At 38.5% G+C, this 21380-nt stretch overlaps 1 protein-coding gene across 3 annotated transcripts in view; it reads right to left on the bottom strand.

Moving 5' to 3' along the window:
• The window catches only part of GIGYF2 (GRB10 interacting GYF protein 2), a 149387-nt gene that overhangs the window by 98723 nt on the left and 29284 nt on the right, over window positions 1-21380 (bottom strand). For all 3 annotated transcript variants that reach the window (XM_044241863.1, XM_044241864.1, XM_044241865.1), the window contains exons 3-5: window positions 20987-21071; window positions 9527-9656; window positions 8301-8396 (exon numbers count right to left, since the gene is read on the bottom strand). In XM_044241863.1, coding sequence (XP_044097798.1) covers window positions 8301-8396; window positions 9527-9656; window positions 20987-21027 — 267 coding nt within the window. In that variant the 5' untranslated portion in view covers window positions 21028-21071. The remainder of the gene's footprint in view (window positions 1-8300; window positions 8397-9526; window positions 9657-20986; window positions 21072-21380) is intronic.

Genomic DNA, 21380 nt, shown 5'->3' with positions numbered 1-21380 from the left:
CAATTACTTTTATTTTATAAATAAATCTTTATTTTAAAAATTTATATAAAATATAAAATATAAAGATTTCTAAAATAAAATAAAGATTTATTTATTTGAGGGTCGACTGGGTGGGTCAGTTGGTTAAGCATTTGCCTTCGGCTCTGGTCATGATCCTAGGACCTTAGGATCAAGCCCCATGTCCAGCTCTCTGCTCAGTGGGGAGCCTGCTTCTGCCTGCCACTGTGCCTGTTTGTGCTCTGTCAGTAACTAAAGTCTTTAAAAAAGAAAATTTATTTGAGAAACAGAGAGTATGAGTGGGAGGGGCAGAGAGAGAGGGAGAATGAATCTCAAGCAGACTCCACACTGATCATGGAGCCCAATGCAGAGCTCAATCCCAGTACCCTGCGCAACCCAGGTGCCCCTGAGTACCTTTCATTTAAAATAACTGTAAGATTTTTATTGATGTTAAGGGAAATATAAAGAAATTATAAAATCAACATGAAAGTCAAACAATCCAATAAAACAATGGACAAAGAACATTGGCAAATCAAAAACCATAATGGCAATAAGGATATGAAAAGGTGCTCAAGCTGTTAGTGACTAGTGAAATATAAAAAACAATTACCACAACCACTGTTTCGGCCAAACTTTAAAAACCAAGAGCTGGAAGGCTGCATAAAAATGAGACCTCCTGCGGCACCTGGGTGGCTCAGTTGTTAAGCTGATGCCTTTGGCTGAGGTCACGATCCCAGGATCCTGGGATTGAGCCCCGAATTGGGCTCCCTGCTCAGCAGGAAGCCTGCTTCTCCCTCTCTCACTTCCCCAGCTTGTGTTCCCTCACTCACTGTGTCTCTGCCAAATAAATAAATAAAATCTGTAAAAAAGAAAAAAAATGAGACCTCTCATATGTGGCTGGTAGAAATGCAAAATGGCTTAAATCACTATAGAAATAAACATAGCAATACCCACGCTACAGGGTGTCTGGGTGACTCAGTTGGTTGAGTAGTGACTGCCTTTGGCTCGGGTCATGATCCCACAGTCCTGGGATGGAGTCCCACATCAGGTTCCCAGATCATGGGGAGTCTGCCTCTCCCTCTGACCTTCTCTCCTCTCATGCTCTCTCTCACTGTCTCTCTCTCAAATAAATAAATAAAGTCGTTAAAAAAAAAAAAAAAAAAACCCACATTACATTATCTCTATCTGTGCATTTAAAAAAACACCAAGAACTGGGGTGCCTGGGTGGCTCAGTTGGTGGAGCCTCTGTTACTTGGTTTTAGCTCAGATTGTGATCTCAGGATGTGGGATCAAGCCCCATGTCAGTGTGGGGTCTGCTCAAAATTCTCTCTCCCTCTTCCTCTATCCCTCCCCACAGTCACACATACTCTAAATAAAATCTTAAAAAACAAACAAACAAAAAAACACAAAGAACCAAATCCAACAAATTCAATATCAAAACGCAGGTCTAAGAATGATTATTGCAGCGTAATTGGCAAGAGCAAAATTTCAAGACAACCTAAATATATAACCAGAGGAGAGTAGAAAATCTAGGGATTTTTCTCACATACGGAATACTATACAGCAGGGATGAACAAAATAAAGCTATGTGTATCAAAATAGATAAATCTAAAAATCATTATTGATGGACATCTATGTGGGTCACTCAGTTGAGCTTCTGCCTCTGGGTCAGGTCATGATGCCTGGGTCCTGGGATAGAGTCCCATATCGGGCTCCTTGCTCAGCAGGGAAACTGCTTCTCCCTCTGCCTGCTGCTCCCCCTGCTCGTGCACGTGCATACTCGCTCTCTCTCTACCTCTCTGACAAATAAATAAATCTTTAAAAAAATAAAAATCATTACTGAAAGAAAAAAACAAGCTGCGGAATAAAAACTACAGTATGCCATCCTCAATATAAAATTCATAACCCTAAAAGGACACCTGGCTGGCTCAGTAGGTAGAGTGAATGACTTTCCATCTCAGGCTTATAAATTCAAGCCTCATGTTGGGTGCACAGTTACTTAAAAATAAAATATTTAGGGGCACATGGCTGACTCAGCCAATAGAGCATGTGACTCTTGATCCCAGGGCTATAGGTTTGAGTCCCACACTGGATGTAGAGATTACTCAAAAAAATATCTTTAGGGGCTCCTGGGCGGTTCAGTCATTAAACGTCTACTTTCAGCTCAGGTCATGATCCCAGGTCCTGGAATCGAGCCCTATATCAGGCTCCCTGCTCAGTGGGAAGCCTATTTCTCCCTCTCCAGCTCCCCTGTGCTTGGGTTCCCTCTCTCGCTATCTCTCTGTCATAAATAAATAAAATCTTTAAAAATAAAGTCTTTTTAAAAAATAACAATGATAAAATAAAATCTTTTTAAAAAATTTTAAAACCCAGGCACCTGAGTGGCTCAGTAGGTTGGGTGCCTACCTTCGGCTCAGGTCATAACCCCAGGGTCCTAGGATCAAGTCCCACATCGGGCTCCTTGCTCGGTGGGGAGTCTGCTTCTCCCTCTGCCTCTGCTGCTCCCCTTGCTTATATGGTCTCTTGTGCTATCTCCCTCTCTCAAATAAATTACAATCTTAAAAAAAAAATTTATAACCCTATAAAATGAAACTTTCATGACATATGGATACATAAACACATAATGAAAATATTCAATATGAGAAAAATAATCCAATTCAAAGTAATCTCTGGGAAGGAAAGGAGGGAGGGGTACACCCACAATATGAGAAGTCTTATTTCTTAAAAAAACGCACAAATGTGTAATAATTTTAAGATTCACATATCTCAATTATAAATATACTGGGATTTATAATAATGTTCTATATACTTGTCTGTTCGAAAGACTTCATAGTAAAAATATTTTTAAGAAAAATTAAACCAGGGGCGCCTAGGTGGCTCAGTGGGTTAAAGCCTCTGCCTTTGGCTCAGGTCATGATCCCAGGGTCCTGGGATCAAGCCCCACATCAGGCTCTCTGCTCAGCAGGGAGCCTGCTTCCTCCTCTCTCTCTACCTGCTTGTGATCTCCGTCTGTCAAATAAATAAAATCTTTAAAAGAAAAATTAAACCAAACTACTGCCATACATCAAACCTATTTGAAAAGGAAATTGGCAAATTATGAAAAGAAACTTTTCAGCCATCACTGGAGACAGTACCCTTTCTTTATTTCATGCTTTTTATATCAATAAATACCTCCTGGCCATGAAAATATCTGCTGAAAATCCTGGATGATACTGGATTTCATGAATAAAGACAGAATAGCCTGGTTCAGAAGAAATCATAAACAAAACAAAAAATGTTTATGATACTATGGCAATAAAAATCACAAGAGATTAATATCACACCTCCTTAGAACTTAACACAGTTTTAACAGAGATCTTCTAATAAGCGTCTCTTTCTAAACAGAGTGATTTCCTCATGCAAAATAATGGCAGAGGGTTGTCATAAAAGTAATGGTGAAATGTTCTGGAATAGAGAGTTATGATGGTTATACAACCGGCCAAACTGTATACTTTGAAAGAGTGAATATTATGACATGAATTATGTCTCAAAAAAACTGCTTTAAAAAACAAAAACAGGGGCGCCTGGGTGGCTCAGTGGGTTAAAGCCTCTGCTTTCGGCTCAGGTCATGATCCCAGAGTCCTGGGATCAAGCCCCACATTGAGTTCTCTGCTCAGCAGGGAGCCTGCTTTCCTCTCTCTCTGCCTGCCTCTCTGCTGACTTGTGATCTCTGTCAAATAAATAAATACAATCTTAAAAAATTGGAAGGGGAGGTGAACCATGAGAGACTATGGACTCTGAAAAACAATCTGAGGGGTTTGAAGTGGCGGGGGGATGGGAGGTTGGGGTACCAGGTGGTGGGTATTATAGAGGGCACGGCTTGCATGGAGCACTGGGTGTGGTGAAAAAATAATGAATAATGTTTTTCTGAAAATAAATAAATTGGGGAAAAAAAATCTTAAAAAATAATAATAATAATAAAATACAAAATAAAGAATAAAAACAAGGGATGCCTGGGTGGCTCAGTCAGTTAAGCAGCTGCCTTTGGCTCAGGTCATGATCCCAGGGTCCTGGGACTGAGTCCCACATTGGGCTTCCAGCTCAGCAGCGAGACTGCTTCTCCCTCTGCCTGCTGCTCTCCCCCTTTGTGCTCACTTGCTCTTTCTCCCTCTCTGACAAATAAATAAATAAAATCTTCAAAAGCAATGATGATTCTCCTATTAAAGTGGCATTCCATAGGCACCAGAGTGGTCAGTTAGTTGAGCATCGGACTCTTGGTTTCAGCTCAGGTCATAATCTCACCATCACAGGATCGAGCCCCATGTGAGGCTCCACACTCTGCGGAGTCTGCTTTGGATTCTCTCCCTCTCCCTCTGCCCCTCCCTACTCTCGAGCATTTACGTTCTCTCTTTAAAATAAATAAATCTATAAAATATAAATGAATCAAGAAAGTGGCATTCCAACATTCCAACAAAGTTCTTATTTTTTCCATTTTACTACAATTACTTTAAAATTTCTTGAAATCAGAGGTGCCTGGGTGGCTCAGTGGGTTAAAGCCTCTGCCATTGGCTCAGGTCATGATCCCAGGGTCCTGGGATAGAGCCCAGCATCGGGCTCTCTGCTTGGCGGGGAGCCTGCTTCCCCCTCTCTCTCTCTGCCTGCCTCTCCCTACTTGTGATCTCAGTCTGTCAAATAAATAAATTAAATCTTTAAAAATAAATAAATAAATAACAAATTTCTTGAAATCAGAAACTCATATTTATCTTTGGAAATAGCACATATAGACATAAGACATAGACATAAGACATAAGACACAGACACATAAAGACAACACAAAACCTACTTTTCAGCCAAAAATCTAACTTTCTCACACTATCATAAACAAAATTTGGTGACAGAAGAGTACATTTCGAGTTGAAGATCTGTATTTTTTCCCTTAGTGGTAGAATGCATTTCTAAGCACAACCAAGTGGGATTTATTCCTGGGCTGCAAGGGTAGTTCAATACCTGCAAATCAATGTGATATACTACACTCCTAAAAGAAAGGACAAGAACGCTAAGATCATCTCAATAAATGCAGAAAAAGCATCTGACAAAGAACAGCACCCTTTTTTGATGAAAACAGCTCACAGTGTAAAGATAGAGGGAACATTACCTCAATATCATAAAAGCCATATATGAAAAGCCCACCATATATGAAAAGTGAGTATCATTCTCAATGGGGAAAAACTGAGAGCTTTGCCCTTAAGGTCAGGAACATGGCAGGGATGTCCACTATCACGACTGTTGTTCAACACAGTACTAGAAGTCCTAGCCTCAGCAATCAGACAACAAAAAGAAATAAGAGGCATCTGAATTGGGAAAGAAGAAATCAAACTCTCACTCTTCGCAGAAGACGTGATACTCTGTGGAAAACCCAAAATTTCCACACCAAAACTGCTAGAACTCATACAGGAATTCAGTAAAGTGACAGGATATAAAATCAATGAGCAAAAATCATTTGCATTTCTATATACTAACAATGAGTTAAAAGAAGAAAGAGGAATTAAAGAGCCAATCTTATTTACAATTTCATCCAAAACCATGAGATACCTAGGTATAAAACTAACAAAAGAGGCAAAGGATCTGTGTTCAGAGAACTACAGAATGCTCATGAAAGAAACTGGGGAAGACATAAAGAAATGGAAAAACATTCCATACTCATGGACTGGAGGAATAAATATTGTGAAAATGTGTATGCCACCTAGAGCAATCTACACATTTAATGCAAACCATATTAAAATACCATCAACTTTTTCACAGAACTGGGACAAATAATCCTAAAATTTGTATGGACCAGAAAAGACCCCAAATACCCAAAGAAATATTGAAAAAGAAAACAAAAACTTGGCGGCATCACAATTTCGGACTTCAAGCTCTATTACAAACAAAGCTGTAATCAAGACTGTACAGTACTGGCACAAAAACAGACACAGAGACACAAAGGTCAATGAATGGAACAGAAGACAGAACCCAGAAAGGACCCTCAACTCCATGGTCAACTAATCTTCCACAAAGCAGGAAAAGCATATCCAGTGGAAAAAAGACAGTCTCTTCAACAAATGGTGTTGGGAAAATTAAACAGCCACATGCATAAGAATGAAACTGGACCATTTCCTTACACCATACACAAAAAAGACTCAAAATGGATGAAAGACCTAAATGTGAGACAGGAATCCATCAAAATCCTAGAGGAGAACATAGCTAGGAACCTCTTCACCTTGGCTGCAACAACTTCTTGCTAGACACATCTCCAAAGGCAAGGGAAACAAAGGCAGAAATGTACTATTGGAACTTTGTCAAGATAAATATCTTTTGCACAGCAAAGAAAACAGCTGACAAAACCAAAAGACAACCAACGGCGTGGGAGGAGATATTTGCAAATGTTGGATCAGAAAAGGCCTAGTATCCAAAATGTATAAAGAACTTATCAAACTCAACACCCAAAGAATGAATAATCCAATCAAGAAATGGGCAGAAGGGGTGCCTGCATGGCTCAGTGGGTTAAGTCTCTGCCTCCAGCTCAGGTTATGATCTCAAGGTCCTGGGATCAAGCCCCACATCTGGCTCTCTGCTCAGCAGGGAGTCTGCTTCCCCATCTCTCTCTGCCTACTTGTGATCTCTCTGTCAAATAAATAAATAAAATAAAAAATTAAAAAAAAAAGAAATGGCCAGAAGACATGAACAGACATTTCTCTGAAGACGACAACCAATGGGGCGCCGGGGTAGCTCAGGTCGTGATCCCAGGGTCCTGGGCTCCCTGCTCAGAGGGAAGCCTGCTTCTCCCTCTCCCACTCCCCCTGCTTGTGTTCCCTCTCACTCTGTGTGTGTGTGTGTGTGTGTGTCTCTCTCTGTCACATAAATAAATAACTTCTTTTTTTCTTTTTTTTTAAAGCAAGACAATCAATGGCCAACAGAAACATGAAAAAAAGCTCATCATCACTTGGCATCAGGGAAATACATATCAACACCACGATTAGATATCACCTTACACTGATCAGAATGGCTAAAATTAACAAGTTAGGAGACAACAAATATTGGTGAGGATGTGGAGAAAAGGGAACCCTCTTACACTGTTGGTGGGAGTACAAGCTGGTGCAACCACTCTGGAAAACAGCGTGGAGATTCCTCAAAAAGTTAAAAATAGAGCTACCCCATGACCCAGCAATTGTACTACTGGGTATTTACTTAAAAGATACAAATGTACTGATCCAAAGGGGTAGCTGCACCCCAATGTTTACAGCAGCAAAGTCCACAGCAGACAAAGTATGGAAAGAGAGCCCAGCTGTCCATCAACAGATGGATGGGTATAGAAAATGCGGTATATATATAAAATGGAATAGTACTCAGCTACCAAAAAAAAAGAAATTTTGCATTTGCAACAACACAAATGGAACTAGAGTGTATTTGTGCAAAGCAAAATAAGTCAATCAAAGAAAGATGATTATCATATGATCCCATGTGTGGAATTTAAGAAACAAAACAGAGGGTCATGGGGAAGAGAGGAAAAAATGAAACAAGATGAAATCAGAGAGGGAAACAAACCATAAGACTCTATCACAGGAAACAAACTAGGACTGCTAGAGGGGAGAGTGGTGGAGAGATGGGGTAACTGGGTGATGGACAGACATTAAGAAGGGCATATGATATAATGAGCACTAGACGACTACTGAATTACTGAACTCTACCTCTTAAACTAGTAATACATCATGTTAATTAATTAAAAAAAAAAAAAAAGAAGAAGAAGAATGGGGGCACCTGGGTGGCTTAGTGGGTTAAGCAACTGCCTTTGGTTCAGGTCATGATCCAGGGTCCTGGGATCGAGCCCCACATTGGGCTCCTTTCTCCCTCTTCATCTGCCTGCCACTCCCCCCTGCTTATGTTCTTTGTCAAGTAAATAAATAAAATCTTAAAAAAAAAAAAAAAAAAAGAATGCATTGGTGAGAATTCAGGTTACCAATTATTTCTGAAAAACTATTATTATTCTGAAAAGAAGGCCCTACTTCCCAAAAAATACCTCTTTACTCAAATAAATTATAATGGATGATTCCCATTGTCCTTAAGGATCTAGAAACATTTCCTTGCTCTATGTAACACTCAAAAAGCTTCAGGACTAAAGCAGAATCTCGCCAACTATAAGAGACATCCACACTTCAAGTGAACAGAAAGAAGAAAACAGATCTGTGGGGATGGAAGGCCTGAGGGCATAAGTAGTAACTTCCGATTCTCAAGACTCAGTGGAAAGGAACAAGGGTTTGACCTAAGGTTCAAAGGTAAGCACAAACCTGTTCCTCTTCTGTAAAGGGTACAAGAGCCAACGGAGGCAGGGGCTCCTCCTGTAGGATAGGCAGAAATTCTTTATCCAGTAGGTCTGAAGGTATCTGTATGACCAAACACATGACCATGAAATTAATGCTATCCCTCCAACTACAAAAATTATAAGAAAAAATACACTTTTGTCTGCATCTTGGTGATTATAATAAATATGGAGTAAAGCTTCTTCAACCACAATTACCTTCAGTAGTACTTACATATTCTGAGAGGGTCAAATATTAAAAACCCCAGTCACCTTCCTCTTCTTCCCATCAGACCACCACTTTCAGATATGATATACAGCACTAACTCCGGTATTCCAGAGTACAGAGTGGAGGAATAAAAATCCTTACGTTTAACTCAAGGCCACAAGGTATTAATGAGAGTTTCATCAACAATTTCATCTGTCCTTAGCAACCATCATTAAAATTTGAGATTCCGGGGGTGCCTGAGTGGCTCAGTGGGCTCAAGTCTCTGCCTTCAGCTCAGGTCATGATCCCAGGGTCCTGGGATCGAGCCCTGCATCGGGCTCCCTGCTCAATGGGGAGCCTCCTTCCCCCTCTCTCTCTGCCTGCCTCTCTGCCTACTTGATCACAAGTAGATCTGTTTGTCAAATAAATAAATAAAATCTTAAAAAAAAAAAAAAAGTTGAGATTCCACAAACCATTAGTAAAAGTAAAAACAAAGTATATTTAAAAAATAGAAAATATTAGCTCTCACTAGTCAGACAGTAAGTATTTTACACTGAGTTTTGATCCGTTATAAGTGACACAAACATGATACATTTTAAGACATTCTCTCAACTGAAAACTGTCTATATTTAATACAAAAAGGGAAAGAAAAAATGCTCCTCTTCTCACTCCTAACTTCTAAATGAAGAGTAAGAGGTGCAACTAAGAGAGGTGCAGCCATCAAACTGGGATAGAAATGGACATGAAGGAGGCATTAAAAGGAAATTAAAGTATTAAGTGCTGAATATTCCCTGTTTCCATGAAGTTTTCTACTCCTGTAACAAAATCTTAGGTCTTCTCTAAAACATACTGAGCTCCTCACACTTAGAAGATTCTCTGTCAATGACTGCAGGTTTCAAAGCAGGGAAAAAAACCCAGAAAAACCATGGGTACTTCATCTATCAGTGTATCACTGTACCTACCCTAAAATCTCATTGATAATTCTGAACTTTTTACTTTTCTCTTACCTTGTTATCTTTAAGGAAAAGTGCTAACATTTCTTCTCGACCATAACGATAGTCTGCTAACTTATACTTCGGCAAAGCTGGAGAAAGAGGAGGGGACGTGATACTCCCACCACTGGACAGAGCCCGGAGCCTAGAATAGGAGAGACATAAAAAATGAAATGTCAAATATTCTGGCACTAAGAACTTCTATTTTTATATACTACAAAAGTGTTCATTTTAGTTCTTTAAAAGAGCAGAAAGAAATCCCATTTTCTCAAGGTATCCAAGATTTTAGCTTTAATACAACCTGCTGTCATAGCACATTAAGAGAACAGTTCATTGAGAAATAACCAGACGACCATGCGGTAACTCCTTACTTAAAAGGTTATCATGGCATGTCCCTGAGAAGTCTGGCAGTGAAGAGGTGACTATTTCAAATCATAAAAGGAACAGAATTAAAACATAAGTGAAATATCACCTTATACCTATTAGATTAGTAAGAATTAATGAATCTGACAATACCAATTAATAAATCTGGAATACCAGCTGTTGGTAAGGATGTAAAACAATGGAAATTATCAAGCAGTATTTGTGGGATTACAGTGGAACCACCACTTCAAAGAATGATCTGCTAATGTTTAATAAAACATTAGTATTTGTTAAATAAGAACGTATGCTATACAAAAGAAAAAGCAAAACACAGAAGCTTACAACAAAGATATACAAGCAAACCTGAAAATAAATTTATACTGTTTAAGAATACATATAAAATATAGTAAGTATAAAAACAAACATAAATTGACAAATACAAAATTCAGGATAAGGTTCTATCTGCAAAGGGAAGGGAAATATAAAGGCTGTTTTAATTATACCTGCATGATTTATTTTCTCATTCATGCTATACAGAAATGTTTGTTACAAATTTTATACTTTTATATGCCTACAGTATTTCAGAATTCATTTTTACTGGAAGCAATGATCAGTATGTTGAATGTGAAATGCACTGAAGAGTTAATACAAGAAAAAAAATTTTAAGCCATATTTACTTCTAGGAAAAAATAAAAATATACTCCAAAAGGAATGGAACTGGGGAAGAAGGAGCATTTTTATAAGATGCTTTTATTTAGAGAGGAAAAAAAAAAGGTGGGTGAAACTCAGCAAAAAATGGCCATAATAAAATCTCACTGCAGCACTGTGTCAAACAGCAAGTAGCAAAACCACTACCAGCAGGAGCTCCTTATCTGAGGGCTGCCTGAAGTTCTATAAAGTAGTTAAGTATCAAGGGTAAAGGGGACCAAGGTACTTTACTTCAGTAGTTTAGCCTAAAGGAAAATTCAATTGAAGCATTAAAATATATTCCCCAAATTGTTCAGCTTTATTCACATACTCAAAAAAGGGAATGATCCACACATTTTAAAAAAATATGAAGGAAAGCAGAACATTACTTGTATATTAGTAAAAAATTATATGTGCATAAATATAAAAAAGTGTTTATATGTACAATACGGAGAAAAGGGGGGATATATTAGTAAACTCAAGATTGCTAGGGTCTTTTTTCAATGTTTTTATCTTCTCTTTCTACTTAACTTTTTTTAACATTTTATTTATGGACGATTTTGAACATACATAAGAACACCAAGAATTACACAACGAACTCCTACATACCTTCACCCAGCCCCCATATCCATAACCCATGGCCAACCCTGCTCCTTCTACCACTCCATCTAACCCTCCTCTGATACTGTTTTCAAGGAAATCATATGCTTTCAAAAAAATTTTTGAAGGAAACTTTCCAAGATTTTGGGGGGACTTTTTTATTTTTTAAAGATTTTATTTATTTGACAGAAACACAGGGAGAGAGGAAACACAGCAGGGGGAGTGTGGATGGGGGAGAAGCAGGCCTCCTGCTGAGCAGGGAGCCCCATGCGGGACTTGATCCTAGGCCCCGGGGATTATGACCTGACCTGAAAGCAGATGCTTAACTCAACTCGACTGAGCCACCCAGGCGCCCCTGGGGGAAATTTTTGAAAGGAAGTTTTGTCATCAGTAAATACTCTGGAATGTCCTCTCCAAAAGAATTTTTTCTAGTCTGGATTTTGCTGATTTTTATCTCTGTGATATACCTTAACATATTTCTCTGTTCTCTGCATTTCATGTACATTGGTGACTGGATGTAAAGACCTGATCTGATCTGGAAAGACTACTTCCATATAGTGGTATGTTATGCCATTTGGAAGCACTTACTGCCTGGTTCGTTTTTTGAGTCTAGCAGTCCCTGAAGACCAATGCCAAGGTGCCTAAGTTCATTCACTAAGGTTACAAAGTGATTTTATTCTATTATTCCTTCTTTATTAGCTGGAGTATTTCTATAAGGAGAAATTTCTCTCTTACACTATTTAGTATTGTTACCGAATAGTATAGTTCATATAGGAAAGAAAAGTCTTGATTCTTCTAATTAGTTTTCAAAATAGGGACTTAATTCCCTAGCATCTTCCAATGATAACAAATAATTTTAATTAAGTTATTTCACTGCAATTACTAACAGTATTCAAATTCTCATCTTTCAAGTAGGCTACGCACCTAATGAGGGGCTTAAACTCATGACCCTGAGATCAAGACCCACATGCTCCACTGACTGAGCCAACCAGGTGCCCCTCAAACTGTCTCATCTTTGACCAGCAGGAGACTCTTCAGGTATGCTCCTAAATCCTTCTGACACACCCCAACAGTCTTTAACAGCTTCTTTTCTGTTATGTCAATATGTTCTATGTTCTAGGCATAGCTTGTATTTCTTGCCTCAGGCCTAGAATCAACCATTTCTCCTGGGAGCCTGATTCTCCTTAATGCATATTAAAAATGCAAACTAGGTGCTAGAAGTGCTTATTGCTACTAGGCTGGTCTTTTGTTTTCTTTCCAAATATTGGACATAGCGGTCATTTAGTCCAACTCCTGTAAGACAGGTTGGAACAACCAGGTTAGAAAACAACATGCACATGAAGAACCACTGCTAGAGGGCCCTCCACAAACTGCTTTCCACCAAATTCATGTATGGCTGGGCTTTTTCCTGAAAAAGTGGAATATCCGCTGAGAACTGAAGCTGGGAATTTTACATAGGAATTACTTCACATCATTTCATTTCAGCTTCACAACAACTCCAGGAACAGATGAGGGTTAAACAACTTACCCACACTCAGCCAACAAAACAAAGTCTCAAACCTAGGTTTTCATGACTAAAAAGATCAAAACTCCCAAACTTTATTTAAAATAGGCAAGGTTTGGGAGTGGCTCAGTTGGTTAAGCATCTGCCTTCAGCTTTAGTCATAATATCGGGCTCCTAGCTCAGTGAGAAACCTGTTTCTCCCTCTGCCTGTGCTATCTCTCAAATAAATAAAACCTTAAAAAAAATCAATCAATCAAATAGACAAGGTTTACTTTGCCAAACATTAATTTTAAAACATACATTTTATTTTTATTTTTTAATTATTTTCAGCGTAACAGTATTCATTATTTTTTCACCACACCCAGTGCTCCATGCAAGCCGTGCCCTCTATAATACCCACCACCTGGTACCCCAACCCCCCACCCCCCCACCACTTCAAACCCCTCAGATTGTTTTTCAGAGTCCATAGTCTCTCATGATTCACTTCCCCTAAAACATACATATTTTATTATAAATTATTTTATAATAGGGGCGCCTGAGGGGCTCAGTCGATTGAGCGTCCAACTCTTGATTTCGGCTCAGGTCATGAACTCGGGTTCACCACAGGCCCCTCACGGCAGGCTCCATGCTCAGCAGGGAGCTGGCCTGAAATCCTCCTTCTCCCTCTCTCTTTGCGCCCCCCCCCCACACATACACTCATACTCTCTAAAATAAATAAATAAAATCTTTTTTTAAAAAAGAAACTATGTTAAAGTAACTTTCTGATACTAAACCAGTATGCTTGCCACTCCTTCCAACCACTAGAGGGCACATCTTAGACGTTCTTTCAAGTGAAAAACATTCCCGTACTGGCAAATAGACACAATGTCTCTTTAGAGACTTTCCTTCTCCTGGCTCAACATTAATTTCATCTGCTCCTCACAAGGTTTCAAATCCACTTACCACCCTGGTCCCTTCCAATGGACCCTACACCCACTGCCCAAGGACTGAATGTCCAATGTCAAGGACTGAGTATTTCTTATAAGCCCCAGATCTAAGAGTAACACAACCAGAGTGCATTCTCAAGAGATTCCTCCAGGACTGTGAAGAGAATGAACTAAGGCAAACAGAGAGTAATTCAAACTAAGATAGTAGCCTCAATGAGGAGATCTGTGCTCTACTCAATAATTGGCAAATCCTGTTCCAAGTCCCTCTTCACCTACAGATATTTGTAAAAGCTAAAAACACACCTGGGTAACATCCCTCCCTAAAAACCCACCAATGATCTTTAACCTCTCTTCTGACAGTGAGTTGTTTAAAACCCCTTTAATGCAGCATCCCCTCTAGCTATGCACTATTGCTCATCATTCCTCTTCATTTCAGAAACATCTCCACATCCATACTTGTGGTCACTTCAAAACCCAGAGCAAGGGGCGCCTGGGTGGCTCAGTGGGTTAAGCCACTGCCTTCGGCTCAGGTCATGATCTCAGGGTCCTGGGATCGAGTCCCACATCGGGCTCTCTGCTCAGCAGGGAGCCTGCTTCCTCCTCTCTCTCTCTGCCTGCCTCTCTGCCTACTTGTGATCTCTCTCTGTCAAATAAATAAATAAAATCTTTAAAAAAAAAAAAAAACCCAGAGCAAAAAAGAAACAAACAAAAAAAACCCACACTGGCATAATCTGGCTTCTCCCCTACAACTCCACTGCTCCAGTGAAGTTCATCAATAACCTCACACAAATCCAAGGGACAATTTCCCATCAGTCACCTTCTTCTTTCTGGTCATACTGAGATCTGTTTAACACAAAAGGCCCAGGTCTAATATAAGCAGTAGTAACTAAAGGGAAGCATTAGAAGACCTTCTAAAACCCCATGACACCCCCAAATCTTCACTTATTATTGTTCCAAATCCAAACTTCAGTTTATGAAGGCAATCTGGAGTATCCATGTAGATGTGTGAAAGTATAGGAGTCAAAAAACATTTCTGGGTAAGCTCCTGATTCTCAACTCCATCTCTGACCTCTTCCCTAGAGCTTTTAAGTCTTCCATATGAGCCTCTCAGCTTTTGCTTTAACATGACACCCAAACCCTACTCATCAGCTTACTCATCCCAAACCCCTTCATCACCTTAAGGTAGGTAAGGACATCACCATCTACTCAACCACTGGATTAAGAGTCTGGGAGTCATCCTTTACTCTTCACCTTCTACCATGTCCCATGTCCAATTATCACATCCTACCAGTTTTAGATCCTAAATCTCTCAAGCCATCCTATCGATCTTACTATCCACACTTTTCTTTCTTACCTGGACTGCTACAACAGCATCCTAAGTGATATAACTAGTCATCGTTCATCCTCCACACTACTACAAATACATCTAAAATGCAAACCCAAATAAAATGTTCCCTGATTAACAACTCTTCATTGGCACGCAACGATCAAATAAAATCGAGTTTCTTAACATAGAAAGGATGCCTCCAAGCTCATCTCTCCCACACTTCACAGTATAGTAAAGACAGTGTCTCAGAATTCCTCTCTTAAACTTACTGTTCCCTGCCCCCTTGTCTTCACACATGCCTTTTCTGCTATCAGGAAAATTTTATTTTTTCAAGCCATTTTCACTTGTAGGGAGGGAAGACTGCTGGGGGAACAGAGAAGTTATTAAGTGCCAAGAAGGAATAGGAAGAGTCAAGTTAGAATGAGGAGGAGGAGGAGTTGGAAAGAGAATGGTACAGGGAAGAGAGCTCAAAATCCTCAATACCTGGGCTAGACACAAGTACCAGCTCAGCCTTCATGGAACTAACTGGCTAGTGGAAGAAAAAGCCAATAAAAAGTCATGCAAATAGACATAAAGCTATTGAAGGATTTTGGAGAAAATCTGACCCAATTTATATCTTAAGATTGCTCTGGCTGCTGAACAATGAGAAGAATGAAAGCCAGAAAACATCAGGCCACTCCTGCAATTATTTATGTCAGAGATGGCGGTAACTTATAATAGGGTGACAGCAATGCAGGTGGAGAGAAATGAACAGATTTGAGATATGTTGGAGATGAAACAGAAATGGCACTGGAATTGACTAGATGTAGAGATACAGAAGTAAAAGAAATACCCAGAATAACTCCAAGACTTTGGGACTGAGCAAATGGGCATACTGTGGTATTTTAAGATTAAATAAATCTAAAACAGAAAAACTCATGAGCTCAGTTTCAGAAAATTATGAATGATGAGATGTCTATAGGCATCAAATAAGCAGATGAATATACTATTCTTCGCTACGCTTCCTTCACACGTCAACATTATAGTGAAATTACTGTCAGCTTCCCCACTACATAATTCAAAGGCAGGTACCATGTCCTTTCAACCGTGTTGCCTCAGCACCTAACACAAGACATAGAACATAGGAGGCATGTGAGAAATATTTTCTAAACAAATCTTAATATTCTCTTCTAAAACATACCCTGGGGGTGCCTGGGAGACTCAGTCAGTTAGGCATCTGTCTTCAACCTAGGTCATGATACCAGGGTCCTGGGATCAAGCCCCATGTCAGGCTCCCTGCAGCAGTGGTCTGCTTCTCCTTCTTTGCCTGTCCCTGTTCACATGTGTGCGCACCCTCTTTTTCCCACCTCTCTCAGATAAATAAAAATAAAATACTAATAAATAAATAAATAAATTACACCCCTGGATAATACCAAAATTACTTATCCCTTCAGACCGCACAAATATCTTTCACTCTTTTTGGAAAACTGGGATGATTAATGCATCCCATTCTTCAGAACTTCTCTCATTTTCCCCAAGCCCATAAGATGATACTTAGTAACCCAACAGTAACAGGTTTTTCTTCTTTGCCCTCATTTCTCCCCACCCCCATGAGACTTGAGTCCAATATTTACTAAGTGCCTATGTTTAGTACACATGGGTAAACTATGGGCTTACCAAAATTGAGAAATACAGTGCCTTTCTTATGTTCTTTTCTGAGTAAGGTAAACACAGAGACACAACACAAAAATGTAACTATTTTAACACAGGTATAAACAAAATGCTTTGGGGGAAATAAGTGCCTCACTTTCTTGCAAGGAAAAGACCTAGAAAAAATTTCCTTAAGACCAAGGAGATGAGATGGAAGAAAACCAGAAGGAGATTCCTTGGCTTCTTCCCCATAAAGCCAGGTAACTATCTGCGCTTATTTCCCCTACGATAGATTCCTTTATCATCTACATTTATCTATTTACAATACTCAACGTAAAAATAAAAATAATCCCCCCAAAAACAAGTAAATAATGAATTTTTTTTAAATGTCTTTAAGTATATATATAAACATTTGCAGGGGAAAAAATAGGATACAAACCAAAATATTCACAATGGTTCTTTGAACGGTAGAATTAAGGATAACTTGTGTATTTTCTTTTTCTTTTTGTACTACTATTTCCTCCATGGTTTTCTAGAATAAGCATGAATTACTTTGTTACTGAACCAAACAAAAAATTTTTTTTTAAAAATCAAAAAAACCTAAATCTACCAGATTTAAAACAAAAACATTGGGGCACCTGGGTGGCTCAGTGGGTTAAGCCGCTGCCTTCGGCTCAGGTCATGATCTCAGGGTCCTGGGATCGAGTCCCACATCGGGCTCTCTGCTCAGCAGGGAGCCTGCTTCCTCCTCTCTCTCTGCCTGCCTCTCTGCCTACTTGTGATCTCTCTCTGTCAAATAAATAAATAAAATATTTAAAAAACAAAACAAAAACATTTTTTTTCGTTTTTTTGTAAGGTAGTACTGTGTTTTGTCAAGGGTGAAGTAAACAGGCATGGGATGGGAATTAAAATCACACAACCCTTCTGGTGGTCAATCTGTCCACACCTCATCCAAAGCCTTAAAACTGCAATTTTTGTTTTAATAATTCTACTTCCAAGGAATTACTCCAAAATAATCAGCAGTACCAACAAAATTGTTCAAGGATATATACACACACATATTTATAATAACAAAACATTAAAAATCAACTTTACTTTCCAACAACTCATTCACTCAATGAACAAATATTTATTGAGCACTTACTATATAATGCAGGCACTGGAGATACAGCAATGAACAAACTGTACAAAAACTGAAACCAAAGTACCTGCCCTCTGTGGAGCTCACAGTCTAGTGGGAACTGGAGGATGGGATTTAAATCATAAAGAGAATAAGTGAGTAAAATAGTTGCCACGTTCCATTTAGATATAGACCATTAAGAAAAAATTAAGGGCGCCTGGGTGGCTCAGTGGGTTAAAGCCTCTGCCTTCAGCTCAGGTCATGATCCCGGAGTCCTGGGATCAAGGCCCGCATCGGGCTCTCTGCTCAGCCAGGAGCCTGCTTCCCTTCCTCTCTCTGTCTGCCTCTCTAACTACTTGTGATCTCTGTCTGTCTTTTTAAATAAATAAATAATCTTTAAAAAAGAAAAGAAAAAGAAAAAGGAAAAATTAAGCAGAGTAGGGAGATAGGAAATAAGGAGAAGGTATTATATACAGATGGGTCAGGAGAGGTCTAAGGCAGTAACATTTGAGTAAAGACTATTGTTTTATTCCTAGAAACTATTTATTCCTTCATTAAATCTATCACACCTTTTTTAAATTGCTTTAGTGTTATATAATACATATTTTTATTCTAAATATAGAGGTAAGCTAAGACCTAATGACCCCACATCCCTACCTTAAAAAGTCTATGTATATGGTCATTCATGGTCTGTCTCTACCACAATTTTCAACATTCTCCCATCTTTACTACTTCCCCAAGTATCAGTAAATCTGTTCATTTCATCCATTTCTTATTGAACTTTTGTTTTTACATCATAATAGAAATAATTATCTTAGCGAACAGAATAAAGCATCACTGAATTCGTTTCTGTACGGTTCAGAGCGACACTCTAATGGAATGCAATCACTCTAAATTTTGATTCTCAAGTGTTCCGGGCACAGCTCCTTACTTCAGGTTCCACAATGAATGCAATGTTACATGCATGGAAACACAGCAGCAGCTTCTACTCATACTGCACCTTCTAAGCTCAGGGTTATCTGAGTTACTTAAGGGTCTCATATATTCCCTTTCCCAAAAGAAACATTGATATATGTTACCAAAAAGGCAGTGTGCCTATTTAGACCTCCAGTCCTCAGTTTAAAAGCATTCCAGGTGAGTAAGGGAAGGACCCTAAGCTCTAATAATGCCTGCACAGTAAAAATTCAGTAAAGCTACTGTTTAAGCATGGGACTTCTACTAAAGCTACTTCAGTTCAAATTTTGTATAAAACCTGGACTGATCAAACAAAACTTCAGAGTACCAATGAAAAAAATGTGTATGGTGCTACTGGTAGACTGGGTCAGTGACACACTGAAACGACTCCAGAAACTCATGGTTTAGGGCAGAGGCCAAATAACTTTTTTTTCTGTAGAAGGCCAAAGAGTAAATGTAAGCTTTCAGAGCCAGATGGCCTCTCCTATGACTACTCAACCTTGCCACTATGGTATGAAAGCAGCCAGATAATTCGGAAATAAATGGGTATGTTTTATGTTCCAATAAAATTTATTCATAAAAACTGTATTTATAGTCTCACAGGCCATAGTTTGTCAATCAATGATACAGGGCATCAAGCTAAATGTGTACTAACTTAACTCTAGAACATCTCCAGCAGTTTTTTCTTTAGGCTGAATTCCTAGTGTTGTCTCTTTTTCTTAAAAGGCGGGAGAAGACAACTTCCTTAAATTAGCTGACAAGTTTAATCATGTTTTTACAAAGAAAAGTGTGTAAATACAAAAGAGAAGCGGTTACAAATTCTAGACAAAGGCAGAAGAGTTACACACAAAACAGTTCAACAAGTGAGCTATACAGATTTAAACCCACCTTATAAAGCTAGTAAGATGTGAATTAAGATTTAGCTGTAAGAATGTTCATCAAAAATATTTTTATAATGAAAACAGCCTATATATGCTACATCTAGAAGGCTAAATAAATGATGGTACATCATACAATGCAACCATTTAAGATAAAGAAAACATTTATTAAAAAAAGATACTTTTGATGTGGCTCTTTTTTTAAAAGCAGGTTACAAAGCTGAATGTACAGTATGATCCCATTTTTGTGAAAATAAATGTACATATACACAAATAAGCATACATAAAACCACCCACAGAGATAAACTAACCTATTTACAGTAGTTATATCATGGATGGTAAAATTATGGTGATTAGATCTTCCTCTGGCTCACTTGTAATCTCCAATTTCTTCAGAAACATATACTGATACGGCAATAAAACTATTTTTAAAACACAAACTAAGAACTAAAACAGGTACAGCATTACTTAGGTCAACATTTTCAAAATAATTCTCAAAGTAGAAAAGCTGCTTCAGTTCCTAGAACTTCAAGTAGTGACTTCTCCTCAGTTTCCAAATGCTAGCTATAAGGGCCAAACAAATTTAGGAATTACATATAAAAAGAAATGCATAAAATAAGTTAATAAGTGTCTTCAAGCAAAGAGTTACTAGAGAGGTCTGCACCATTTTTCACCTAAACAATCAAGAATATTTAAGACACCATTCCAATTTATCTATTTTATATACTGCCTCTGGCCCAAGATTTGAATAAAAAAAGCAACTATTCATGCCACGGACGAGAGGATCTTCAATCACCAACATTGGGGGGAAAGGAGGAAGAGAGGGGGAAAATCACACTACAATGTGATGGATCTCAAAATTCCATGAGAATTCCATATTCAGGGTCCAAACATATCTGTAAGAGACTCAAAGGTCAATTAATTGTTATTATGGCAAATGCTATCCCAATCTTAGATGAGCTACAATTAATAGCCAGTATAATTCTGGACCACCTGCCTAGACCATCAATAAAATAAAATTCAAATAATAATTCAATAAAAACTATGTTTTCAAATAAGTCTATGAATAGCACTCACGAAACAGCATTGTAGCAGAAAACATATACAGATAAAAATGTTACAATTATAGGTGAAATTTTATATGCACTTAGACAAGGGCTCAAAAAAAAAAGGCAAATAATTTGCTAGAGTGGTGGGATTGCAAGAAGTCCATTATCATTACATAACCATTACCAGTGCAAAACCAGACCAAGAATATCTTGTTATCATTACAAAGCCAGACCAAGAAAGCTTTTTTTAAATACAGAATACAGACACTAACCAAACATAATTTATTCCTAGAGAAGCTACATTGTTTTCAACTAGGCACAAAAATCAAAGTCTCAAAAACATATACATTTACAAACCACCCAATATCTGTACAAATACCTTACTACTGTACTAGTTGTACAGCCAATATCAGATAGGATGAGATTTTGAAAACTCACCATTCAGGCCCAAAGTTCAGTGTCTGCGTTTCCGCTGCCATTATTTTCCGGTATCTTTACAACAGATTTTTATATGTGGAGAAACCTGTTAATGAGAAAAATATCTCCATCCAGTTAATCAAGAGGAAATCAGAATTCCAGCCCAGAAACTATATCTAAGGTGTTTTACTTATTCCCTGGCTCCATTTAACCAGAGCCAACAGAATATTTTTTAATCCCTATTTATAACAGTATAACAGGAAAAGTAAAATTCATAAATCCCCTTACATTTCAATTCACCATCTTCTTATGTTTATCTGGGGGAAAGGAGGCATGGTATAAGATGAACCCAATGACATAGGTGGGAACAGACCAGGCAGGACATCAGGGACCAAACTAAGGACCTTCTTCATTA

Source organism: Neovison vison, chromosome 3, assembly GCF_020171115.1.
Source record: "Neovison vison isolate M4711 chromosome 3, ASM_NN_V1, whole genome shotgun sequence".
NCBI classification, from domain to species: domain Eukaryota; kingdom Metazoa; phylum Chordata; class Mammalia; order Carnivora; family Mustelidae; genus Neogale; species Neogale vison.
This window is presented reverse-complemented; position numbering and strand designations above follow the sequence as displayed.